Source organism: Vespula pensylvanica, chromosome 21 (assembly GCF_014466175.1).
Source record: "Vespula pensylvanica isolate Volc-1 chromosome 21, ASM1446617v1, whole genome shotgun sequence".
Lineage (NCBI taxonomy): Eukaryota > Metazoa > Arthropoda > Insecta > Hymenoptera > Vespidae > Vespula > Vespula pensylvanica.
In genome coordinates, this window is record NC_057705.1 from 1,782,195 (window position 1) to 1,795,121 (window position 12,927).

Sequence of the window (12,927 nt, forward strand, 5' to 3'; positions counted from 1 at the left end):
CAGGAGGAGGAGGAGGAGGACACGGAGGCTATGGTGGATCAGGAGGAGGAGGACATGGTGGAGGAGGAGGAGGCGGTGGACATGGTGGAGGAGGAGGAGGCGGTGGACATGGTGGAGGAGGCGGTGGACATGGTGGAGGAGGCGGTGGACATGGTGGTTCTGGTGGCGGAGGTTATAGTGTTACTGAAGGAGGAGGTCATGGAGGTGGCTCTGGAGGTGGAGGACACGGAGGTGATGGTCATGGGGGTGGCTCTGGAGGTGGAGGACACGGAGCTGGTGGTCATGGAGGAGGTTCTGGAGGCGGTGGCCATGGTGGTGGCTCTGGAGGCGGAGGACACGGAGGTGGTGGCTACGGTAGCGGATATGGTGGACACGGTGGTCACAGTGGTTCTGGAGGTCATGGCGACAGCAGCGGTTACACGGATGGCCATGGAGACGGTGGTTACGGTGGTTACGGTGGTAGTGGTTTTGGCTACGGTGGTTATGGGAATAGTTATCACAAGTAAATCTAAATGTGTCCAGAAATTGTTGGTCGGAAAATCTCGTTGGTACTATATTTTTGTTATTAATGAAGAATTTTCTTTATTTTTTCTCAATGTTTCCTTACTTGTTTATAACAATTATTTATAACAAATTTTTTATAACAAATCACATATTCATCATTGTAAAATAAATGTTATAAGTAATGAAAGTTTAAATAAAATTGTTTATAAAAATAATTCATGACAAATTGTTTATAACAAATTATTTATAAGAAATTGTTTATAACAAATTGTTAATTAATTAATTAATTATTGTCGATATATTAGAAAAATAGAGTAATATTTTCCCATTAAAATGGTCTTTCTATGAAGTTTTTATGATTACTAGTTCCGGAGATATTTCACTTTTTAAATAACACAAGCTTTTACATTGATTCATTGATAATTCCATTTAAATAGGTCAATGACCCACTGACCTATATAAATTCTTGGAATCGTATACTACCAATCAACTGTTAGACGTAGTTTCTTTCATTACTACTACTACTTACGATTACTACTACTACGTGTACTATACGCGAATTATGAATGAAAATCTTTCGAAGCGAATATCTCCGTAACGGGAGGTCGTAGAAAGACGAAAGAAACACCATTGTAAAGGGCAAAACGTCCTCTTTTTATCTATATATAGGAATGCTGCTTTTATAATAGAACCGATTTTATCAACATTTCGTATAAACATTCGGTAACCATCGAGATTGATATTTTTTTCCAAAAGTCTGCCCTTCGATATTGTTGTACCATATTTTTATGATCAAATAAAAAAACGATGAAAAAGCGAATACGAATCAAGTTAAATTGTTGGCTTATAAATGACATTTGCCAGTAAATGTTTTCGATAAAACTGAATGCGCGAATGGGAGGATAATCAAAGATCGATATGATTCTGTTATAGATATCTTACAATGGACTATCATGTTCGTAAGATCAGCTCATCGTTTGATTGACATACAAAAGCTTTTATAAATATCGCTAAAAAATATGTCAGGTTATTAAATTTCAATAAAAAAAAACTAGCGCAGAATGGCAAAGAAAAACATTTTCTCATTTACTGACATTATTATTTATAAAAAAAAAAATAGTTTGTATAAAGTAAGGACCTCGTTCTTATCTATCGTCATGATCTATACGCCGTGATATCATTTTACTGCGTTCGGATTACTTGAAGTTTAATTGGACACGGAATCTTCGATTGCATCGGATTATCAACAAACTTTGACGAGTACGAAATACGATATGAAATCAAATCAACTATGTTCCTTCAGATTGATTGTAATAATAAAATCTAAAATATTAACATGAAATTCTTTTCTTCGCAAGCAATATTTTTTTTTTTCAAATGATCGATAAAGTTCTCCCAAAAGATCATTTTATTTCAAAGTAGGAATCCCTTTTTCTTTCTTTTTTGTCCTTTCATTAAGGAATCAAGCCCCACTGTAACTTATTCACAAAAGTTAATGATATTAGTTATTCCATAAGCTACTTAAATTAATAATCTTCCATTCTTAATTTTACTTCAGTTGTTAGAAGAGATTATATAAATAACTGAACAGCTTTTATTTTTTTATTAGAAGCTATATGAAAAAAGGAAATCAAACGAGGAAGAGGAAGAAAGAAAGATCTCTCTCTCTCTCTTTCTCTTTCTCTTTGACCTATTAAAATATAATAAAATTATAATTCTTCATAAGAGTTAAAAAATAAGATAAACCATATTTATCGAATCCCACGGTGATACACCGAGTTCAAAGTGACCGATATTTCTCTAGACGACAAGTTAATAGCTACCTAGTTCGAAATTCAACGAGTACCTACAAGTTTCTACATTACGAGTAATTCTCGACATCCCCAAGAGATTGAAGAGAGATATAGAGACGATGAAGAAATTGGTTAAACCACGGGCCAGTTTAATTAAGATACGAACTAAATTTAATGACCGTGTCTCACAGCGTTATCAAACTGTTCTTTCCTACCAATGTTCTCTCCGTTGGTACTTACTTCCTCTATCCTTCACCCACACTTACTTAGATGGTTCGTTTAGACATTGTTCGCACGAAGGATCGGCAAGATCCAAGCTTATCTCAGTCGATCCGATTCGAACGTTCGTTATCCGATCTACGTGACACCATCCGAGACTTTGGCGTTATCGTACTGGCTTGTGCTATTCCTCCCCTTTCTTCTCGATCCCCTATCCTCATCCCCCTCTTTACTCTCTATGCGTTAATTCAATCAGAAATTCCTTTGAAACTAATCGCATCATGGTCTAGCGATAGCCAATAAAATTGACGCATTGTTCTATGTTGAAAATTTGAAAGAAAAAAAAAAAAAAAAAAAAAAAAAAAAAGAACTATTTCTATTTTACCAAGCTAAAAATAAAAATTCTCTTTAGCGAAGAAAATTTTTTCGACGCTTGTTTTTTTCTTCTGTGTTCTCTCTCTTTTTTTTTTCTTCTTTGCTTTTTCTCCTACGCGCATGTTCATTTTGACAGCTTATAAAAATGGGAAGCACGCTTTTTATGCTCGAGCGATTACGTAGTCTTTCGCCTTGTAATATTTTGTTGTGTAAAAAAATGCACGGCCCTACAGTTTTCCTATAATTACGATATTAAACACTGATAATATCGTGAACGAAGAGTTTGACACGAGAACGTTTTGAATTAAATTACGATTTTATCGGATATTCTAATGAAAGAAGATATAGCGCGGATCTTTGTTACTTTTTTTATTTATTTTTTTTTTCATAATTTTTTATATCACATTTGTCAATAATTATTAGTGTCATTATTATTAGTGGTACTATTAAAAAATGCCTTATTACATGAAAAAATTTTCGAACGAAAATGATTACAAACATTTATCCTTTCTCATCCTCCTCTCTCTCTCTCTCTCTCTCTCTCTCTCTCTCTCTCTCTCTCTCTCTCTTGATAAAATCAGTAAAAGGAACAAAACGTAAAAAATTATTCAGTTAATTAAAATTTGACCGATAAATAGAATTCGTGGATTTTATTTCTTCCTTCTTTTTTTACTTGTTTTTCCTTTTTTTTTTCTCTTTTCTTTTTTTTAATTATAACTCATCTCTTCCATTTCATCGGAAAATTGTGCACAATATCGCGTTAATTAACGTGAAATATTTCATGGCCAATCTAATTACATTTCGTCTAGTTGAAAAAAAAAAGAAAGAAAGTGATATTTTTAACGTGATAAAAAAAAAGATTAAAAAGATTTAAAAACAATCAGAGATATAAAATAGAAGGTTTAATTTTATTAATCATCGGCAAATAATCTTCGTTTCGTTTCGATCGATGACTTTCTTAAATTTTTTTTTCTTTAGATGATCGTTCTGCGTGTTTAAATATGTAACTAAGTACTTAACTATCAACGTATATACGTACTTATATTCACCTTAAAGAAGACTAGATTCGGCACGATCAACAGGTCTTAAGTTCGCTACGCGAGTATACCGCATCGAGTTTACCGTCTTTGCGCTTACAGCGAAAGCTTCGCGCTTGAGCGAGCAAGCGTGACAAGTGCAAGTAAGTGAATTGGGATCTTGAACTTTGATTTACGTATTGGTTTTAAATCCACTTGTTTCTTTTTTTTTTTCGAAGAACGCTTATAACACTTGTGTGTTAAACTTGTGTTGAACTTAAACTTGTTGTTGAAAAAGAAAAAAGAAAGAAAAGAAAAAATAAAAAAAAAAGAAGACAATGATCATGAGCACATTAAAAATATAATTATACGTATACTAACTGTTATATATAATAACTTATACCAGTACAGAGTTTTATTAATATGTAATTTATACTGTTATAGGTATATTGTAATTTAATATATAACTTGTATTAATATGACTATACTAGTCAGTATGTAACACTTGAATCATACCATATAACCGTATAACCATACCGTAATTAGCTTATAACATAGATCTGTTAGCTTAACTATACCGTAATTAGTATATAACTGAGACTAATATAATTACACTGCAATTAGTATACATATAACTCGTAGACACTAGTATGTATAATTACATATTATATCATAGCTTATACTTAGTAACTATTAACTTTCGAGTACGAACTGACAATTAATTTTATGGCAGAAATATGAAATGAGATTTTTAAAATATATATACGTCTACAAGTACGCGTACACGTACACGTATAATTATGATATGACTTCAAAATTACATGCTTTTATAGAATTAATCAAAATTTTGAATTCTTTTTATTACGAACGAACGTATAATTTTTCTCTTACGACTAGCTTCATTTCTTTTCAATTATTCAATATTTTTTGTTCCTTTATATAATAGATAAAAACGATTCGAAACACTTCATTCAATGAACCATTAATTGATTAGCACTTAACGAAGATCGATTAACTAAGTGCCTCATTGAAATTCTATTGACATTCTAACGATTCCCTCCCCCTTGTCATCCTCTACCTTTCCCTTTTCTCAACCATCTTTAACCCACTTTTTTTATTTTTTATTTTTACATTTTTACATGCTTCGATGCCACCGTAATTCCGCGTATAAACGTCAGCGAATGTTTTCATGAACGTAAAAATAAATGGAAGAACGTTTCCATGCATATGGAAATAGAAACAGCCGTTTAATTTATAGGAAGAATGGACGATAACAGATCGATAGTATTCCATTCTGAATTCCATTTTCTCTATGTTTCTCTCTATTTTTCTCTTTCTCTCTCTTTCTCGAAAAACGAACGATATTCGGAATCGTATGTGCGATAGCGAAAAATGCATGAGAAAATAATAACAAGTTAAAGTGTAGAATAGAAGATTCTATGAACGAGATATTCGCGAGGAAACTATTGAAAAATCGTAAAAGATTGTTCGAATAGAAACATAATAAATAATATCGACTGAACGAATTCTGAAAACTTTTGATAAAAGTAAGAAGAAAAAAATATGAAAGAAATAAAACTATACATTGTTATTCATCGTTCCGAATATTTTATTACTATTACCACCACCACCACCACCATCATCATCATCATCATCATCATCATCATCATCATCATCATCATCATCATCATCATCATTAGCGTCATCGTAGATTAAACAATTTCGCGGAAGATATTTCACGAAATTATTTCGTGTCAAATGTGTCACCGAAAAGTTCTCCGAAAATATAATGTCAAAGGTATTATACGTTTTACCGTCATTACATATATTCTACTCCTGGTACGAGCATTTCTCTGTCAATTACGGTGGCTTTCAAAAGTAATGTATGCAAAAAGCAGACGAAGAGAGAGAAAGAGACCGAGACAGAGACAGAGACAGAGACAGAGACAGACAGACAGACAGACAGAGACAAAAATAAAGAGAATGAATGTGGATGGTGTGAAAAATCGTAAGTAGAAATTCCAAGACTTTAAAGGCGAGTAGAACGTTGTCGTCATCATCGTCGTTGTCCTCGTCGTTGTCGTCGTCGTCATTGTTGTCGTTGTTGTCGTTGTTGTCGTTGTCGTTGTCGTTGTCGTTGTCGACCTCGTCGTCGTCGTCGTCGTCGTCGTCGTAGTCGTAGTCGTAGTCTGCTAGACGAATGAGAAATTTCGAGGAGAATTTTAATCGAGCCCCTGACAACTCGAGCGCAATAAGCTTGGTGCTGCACGCTCGTGGAAAACGGAATGTTTCCGTTTCCGGCTACGAACACCAACCCCGTTGCTACTTGTTTGTACGTTTGTACGTTCAAGTCGTCATTAACGTCGGAGAAAGATGCAAGTGGAGTGTAAGTGCACGTATTATGCGTTTATTTCTTTCATGGTATTGTCTTAATGGTCGGGATGCCTTTGTCGTAGACTTTGAAATTAAAAATATTCTCTTTTTTCTTTTCTTTTCTTTTCTTTTCTTTTCTTTTCATTTCATTTTTTTTCTTTTCATTTCTTTTCTTTTTATTTCTTTCTCTCTTCTTTTTCTAGCTTTCTTGCTTCCTTTCTTTTCTTTTCTCTCTTTCTGTTTCTTTATCAGAACCAATCAACACTTTTTACTCGTAAGAATCATTTAGATTTATTTACTTATAATTTAACCCCAAATTTATTTATTTCCTTTTGTCAAATATTTATTAAATTTCTTCAATTGTCACATCATAGATTATTATTCAACTACAGGCTATAAACTTTTCATTTCACTTTATCATGTCTTTAGAATAGATTAATAATCATGTTTCTGTAATATATATTTATCATGTCAATGGATTATAAATTAAAAAACAAAAAATAGAAAGAAAAAGAGAAGAAGGTAGAAAAAAAAGCGGATCGCAAGGACGATAATCGATAATATTCTGGTTGATACAGATAAAACTTCTTTATAATCTCCTAATATCTTTTCTAAGGCTAACCTGTAGCTCGATATCAACCAAGAGAAATGTTAGGAACGCGAGCTACAAGCTAGAGCTGACTCCTCTACTCGAATCACCGTCTCGTTTACTCGTCGCTTACCAACGTTAAACGGGTCTAATGTGAGTAGAACACTATCGTAGATCGTAAATCAAAGAGATCGATCGTTAAACGTGTATATGTATAAACGTGCTTGTGTACAGAGGCTGTGATAAGAGGCTCGAGAGAGATGCTACGCAATCGGTAGATGATAGTAAAAGATATATATATATATATATATATATATATATATATATAGAGAGAGAGAGAGAGAGAGATAAATAGAGAAAGAGAGAGAGAGAGAGAGAGAGAGAGAGAGAGAGAGAGAGAGAGAGATAGAAGCGACCAGAGAAACCTGTTCTCTTCCACCTTCATGGATTCGTTTAACCATCAAGTACCTACCCGACTACGTTCGTCCGTTCGTAGACCGACGTGACCTAGATCGAGTGTCTACTGCAATTTGCACTTGACGCGGTCTCACAGCCTTTCAGGATAGCCTTCTCCGCAGGGAAAATAAAAAGAAAAATGACGAGAATGAGAGGAGACTTCAGCATCTCTCTCTCTCTCTCTCTCTCTCTCTCTATATATATATATATACATATATACCTCATATACCCTAAAAATATTCTCCAAAAGTTCCTCCAAATCGAACGATAATAACGTACCAACTCAATCGTCGAAGACCTCTAGAAAAATCTCTTCTTGTTAACCAACGCAAAAGATATGGAATATTCTATAGAATAAAGATCTTCAGTTATGTTGTCTCCTTTGCCCTTTGTATCTTTTATCTATCTCTCGCTCTCTCTTTCTCTTTCTTTCTTTTTCTTTTTTTTTTTTAAATTTAAATTGTCGGATAAATATCTTCTTGAAGATACCTTTCTTTTTTTTTTTTTTTCTTTATTTTTGAAAGACACACGATATTAAATAGGATTTGCGGATTCGTTAACGTACCTACTCCAGAATAAAGGTTATTATTTTCGAGAAGTAAAAGATAATTGGAGTACACAATGCTCGATGGAAGCATCTCCTTTGGTCTTCGCGAAACGAAAAACGTGTGGTCGATTAGATGACACGGTAGATATACATACGTTTGACGGTACCCATACAATTAGAATAGTAGAATCCGTTTGACTATGTAATCTTTCTTAATTGAGAGAATTTGCATGACACGAAGCTACTCGAAAAGTAGTATAATGCTTTTATCGTTCTGTCTCTCTAATAATTATAGATACGTACATATATATTTCTAAAAGGAGCTCTATCGTACAACACAATAGTCTTTACATATATACATGTGTGTGTGTATGTGTGTGTATGTATATATAGTTTTATATATCTACTATATATCTAAAAGACTTTTCACAAAGAAGATCCAATTAGCGATGAGAAGAAAGTCAAAGAAGACAGAAGAGATAGAAAGAGAAAGAAAGAAAAAGACAGAGACAGAGACAGAGAGAGATAGAGAGAGAGAGAGAGAGAGAGAGAGAGAGAGAGAGAGAGAGAGAGAGAGAGAGAGAGAGAGAGAGAGAGAGAGAGAGAGAGAGAGAATATCGCAAACCCTTGTCAATTCATTATAATAGTTTCGATCCGTTGATTGGCTTATTAGACGAAATACGATGCGGCCATTATGGAGCTCATCGAATGGAAATGCCATTATCTTTGATCGAGTTATTTCCTTTTCTCGGCTAGGTAATGACATGCTCTGCTAAATTAATACCTCCAAGGAGACTTCCTAATGATTTTAATGTCAGTTAAACGAGCCATCGACTCTCTAAAAGGCTTTTGTCAATTTTCTTCGGACATTGCTTATGTAACTTACGCAGAGTATACGTATGCATCTATTATCACGTGAAAGTGAATCAATTATTCTAATTTAGTACAATATTCGCCTCATGAATACACATTAATCATAATCTATCTAAAAGAAAATATATATATGTATATATATGTATGTATGTATGTATGTATGTGTGTATATATGTATGTATGTATGTATGTATGTATGTATGTATAGGTATATCTTTTTTACTTTCTGATTCTAATTTTAGCTATGCTATTAGATAAATCTTTTAATTAATTAGTAATCAAAAGCTCTCTCTTTCGATTAATTCATTCATTTGCTCGTTCATTTATTTTGGTTCTTACAATGAAAATTAATTTTCAGATTGGAATTGATTATCGATAAAAAGGATCAAGCGATCCCGATCAAATCATCCGAAAGATTTTCGTAAATTGATTTTAATAAAACGAAGTTAGAAATCTTAGCATAGTTTTCCTCGAATTATAGATTTTACTTGAACGAAATTTCTCAATAATCAACATGCACTATAGATAAGTGTAATTGTGTTCTTTCATCGAGAAATCTCGTTTGATTTCTTTCGAAAGATATTTCATTTCTATCAGACTCCGTATAGAAAAGTAGACCAAACTCTATCAGTCCAAAATGAGAAAACGATGTTTCTCGTCTATTAAATACTATGAGTTTGCTTCTATGATCCACTCGAATTACAACTTCGCCAATGACTTTCTCGATCGAATGATATTCCATTTAAAACTACTCCGAGAAACATACCGATGATTACAACAAAAGTGATCTAACTTATAAATTTGTTTCATTCTATATTATTATAACATAAATTGACGTAACGCAAAACGATAATGATAAATACAATTTCTTCGAAATTTATTACTTTAACAATGACTCTACGATATAAGATTAAAAAAAAAAAAAAAAAATAGAAAAAAGAAAAAAGTAAATAAAATTTTAAAACTCGACCAACTTTTACACGATCGTTCTTGAATCGGAATTAAATAAATAAATAAAATAACAAATAAAAAATAAAAAGAGAAAAATAAAAAACAAGTAACAAAAATAAAACAGGGTCACAATTTTTTCTCACTGCTTTTTTCTTTTCTTTTCTTTTCATCATTTCGAATGAAAGAATCAAGAAAGATAATTTTCAAAAGCTGAATCCTGGGCACGTCTGTAGCATAATCGCTCTTATAACACCTGGTGCGCACAAACAATGTTCCGACTATTAACGTTGATCAATTTAGAAAAAGAACAAAAAAGATTATAAAATGGAGGAGTTGGAGGAGGTGGACTCGAGAGAGAAACTACATACGACAACTGCCGCTTCTCTCCGCTGAGTTAAAGCGATGATACGGAACAAACAGATTCTTCATCGATGTGTGTATCTATGTGTGGACATAGAATATCCTGGCATCGCTAGACTGCCATATAAAAGCTTGGAAAACACGTTGGAAAGTCGCAGTTCTCACCTGACCGTCTTAATATCGAAATGGAAGTGATGACTTTCAAGGTAGAGTCTCGAAAAATGGGTTTAAATCGATATGGTAGGAATCAGAAAACTTTTTTATTTTCGTTCGAGAACAATAGAAAGAAGGGTGAGGGAAAAAACGAGAAAAATATTTTTTAAAGAAACTTACAAATAAACATTCTATTTATAGATATTTATCTACGATTGTTTTGTTCAAAACAAGAGATAACAAGATTATTAAAATTAATTTGCAAAAGAAAAATAATATCAACGAGAGTGGAATTAGAATCTTTTTTTTTTTTTAGAATAACGTATGATAATAATAATATTTTAGAAGTTTTCTTACGTCTCAGGTGATAGTAATTCTCGTCATAGCGATGATTCATCGATCGAAAGCAGTCGTGATCCCTGTCGACGAAGACGAAGCTGAGACTCATAACGAACCACAAGTTTCCTTCGCGAGTTCTTACATACATTTTCACGGACCAGTCGAAGGTCCGGAATACGAAGTGAAAGTACCGTACGTTGTTCTCAAGAATCAGCACAATCACTTTTCTCACGGTCAAGATCGTCATCTTCAAGATCATGAATACGCTCTCGACTACATCGCGAATCCCAAGTATCAATTCGCTTATGGTGTCGAGGATCATCATACTGGTGATTTTCATGGACAAAAGGAATCAAGAAATGGTAAATTAAATGATAATTATGACATCAATGATACACGTCGAGTTTTTTGTAATATGAAAATTTTATCTCACATTGTTGAGTCTAAAATCGTACAATTAATATTTTAGTTAAAATTCTATTTCTCAGAACATATGTATATCTTTTTTTTGTCAATTCGTTTTACTACAAAATTGTTCGTTTACTTTTAATAATTACGAGTAAAAAATATATATTTTTTTTTACTGTTATTCGATAACGAATATCGTTTCTGAATAATTGCTGAGTTTTGTGTATTCCAATTGAAAACAAATTAATTTAATTCGAGTAACAATATCTTCCAAAACAATACGAAAATTAAATGGCGAATGTAATGGAGTTGCAGCAGATTTGTGGAAAACAAAATTAAATTCATTTGGTTTGATTTGATTTGATTTGATTTGATTTAACTTCACAGGTCATAGTGTATCTGGCGAGTATAGTGTAAAGGAACCCGGAGGTGCCCTAAGGGTTGTTAGTTATCACGCTGACAAGGATGGATTCCACGCTGTAGTTCATACTTCCGGTAAGAACGATCACGCTTCAACCAATCTCTATTCTCAGCAAGATCACGTCCAACTTCGAATTCAAGATCACGATCACGAACAAGATCAAGGGCTTGATACTCACGAAGAAAATCATTCGCTTCGTAACTACGAGACTTCATACTCGGTTAGCGAAATTTATTAACGTTTTCCTTCAATCGATTTAAGATATCTACATAATTTTTCGCAAAAATTATTTCTACGACTTTCCATTACCAAAGTTACTTTCACCGTCTAAAGACATCAAACGACTGTACGAACGCGTTAATGTAAATATAAATTATTTTTCTACCCTGACCGACCTTTACAATTCGTTGATGTAAAGGTTATTTATGTTTCTAACGCAAGGAATGTTATTCTATTACGTCTTATATCACGTCTTTGTTAGTATTATTCTTAAGTAATAAGTATATATGTAAGTATATCATTACAGGCGTACGAGTATATATCGTTTTAATGATATTAAAATATTATGAATGAAAAGTACATTTGCGATATTGTATTATAATCATCATTGTGTATAGTCCGAGTTGAAATCACTTGTCGTTATAGAAACTTTTTTCATTGAAAATAAAATATATCCTCGATATTATATATTATTCCGCAAAATCGTATCGATAATTTTTCTTTTTCTTTTTCTCTTCTTTTCTTTTCTTTTCTTTTCTTTTTCCCTCCTATGCTAGCTAAAAGCAGCGTCTTGTATAAGTCGAAGAAAGTATTTCTTTGCTCTTTTCTACGCGCTCTCGCGCATCGTCGAAATATGAAAGTTGTTTTCGAGAAAAGGAAGGCAGGATCTTCCTGACGTTCTTACAACTTCTTCCTCACGGAGAAGCTGAGAAGCTCTTCGTTGAAAATAGTTCGAACGATAGATAGACGCGCAATATAAAATTCGAGGACGTATCCGCTGCCATTTCTTCGGCCGAAAAATCGTTGCATTCAGATTTTTCTCAGTCGAGAGTTAAAAAAGGGATACGTCATTTCAATATTTTTATAATCCCGGTAGGATGTTAAAAAATCGGTATTAATAATAAATAAAAAAAAGAGATAGTACAAAAGAACAACAAAAACATTTAATGAAAAAGAGAAGAGAGACAGAGAGGGAGAAACACTCTTGTTAAAATCCCGTAAAAAGTCGAAAAAAAAACTTCTATCGATTTATATGGAGTTTATAAAATAAAAAGGTTAACAAAATGAGTAAATACTAACGAGTCAAAATACACACAATACTTACACATCAAAGAGCAGTGATCACACGGAGAGAAGCTGGTTCAGTGAGGTCGTCAACGAAAGGACGATCGTTAACGAGACGCGTAGGCAGCAGAAAAGAAGAACGTACGTCGTTAAAGCTTCAGCTCCCTTCTCTGATCTATCGAATGCCAGCTGAAAACGTAACGTCGTTATCGATAGCGATGGGTGGAATAGCGTGTTCGATCGAAAAAAAAAAAAAGAAAAAGGAA

At 33.3% G+C, this 12,927-nt stretch overlaps 2 protein-coding genes across 2 annotated transcripts in view; both read left to right on the forward strand.

Annotated features, from left to right (window-relative positions):
* LOC122636399 (ctenidin-1-like) overlaps nucleotides 1-1,477 on the forward strand; it is a gene marked incomplete at its 5' end in the record, with an annotated part of 1,745 nt that extends 268 nt beyond the window's left edge. Inside the window, 2 exons of the mRNA XM_043827580.1 lie at nucleotides 10-548; nucleotides 1,438-1,477. Coding sequence (XP_043683515.1) covers nucleotides 10-506 — 497 coding nt within the window. The remainder of the gene's footprint in view (nucleotides 1-9; nucleotides 549-1,437) is intronic.
* An 8,749-nt stretch (nucleotides 1,478-10,226) lies between these two features.
* LOC122636400 lies at nucleotides 10,227-11,615 on the forward strand. The gene is made up of 3 exons (XM_043827581.1): nucleotides 10,227-10,262; nucleotides 10,574-10,910; nucleotides 11,344-11,615. The coding sequence occupies exons 1-3, from the start codon at nucleotides 10,242-10,244 to the stop codon at nucleotides 11,613-11,615; spliced, it is 630 nt and encodes a 209-aa protein (XP_043683516.1). The 5' UTR covers nucleotides 10,227-10,241.
* Nucleotides 11,616-12,927: the final 1,312 nt, after the last annotated feature.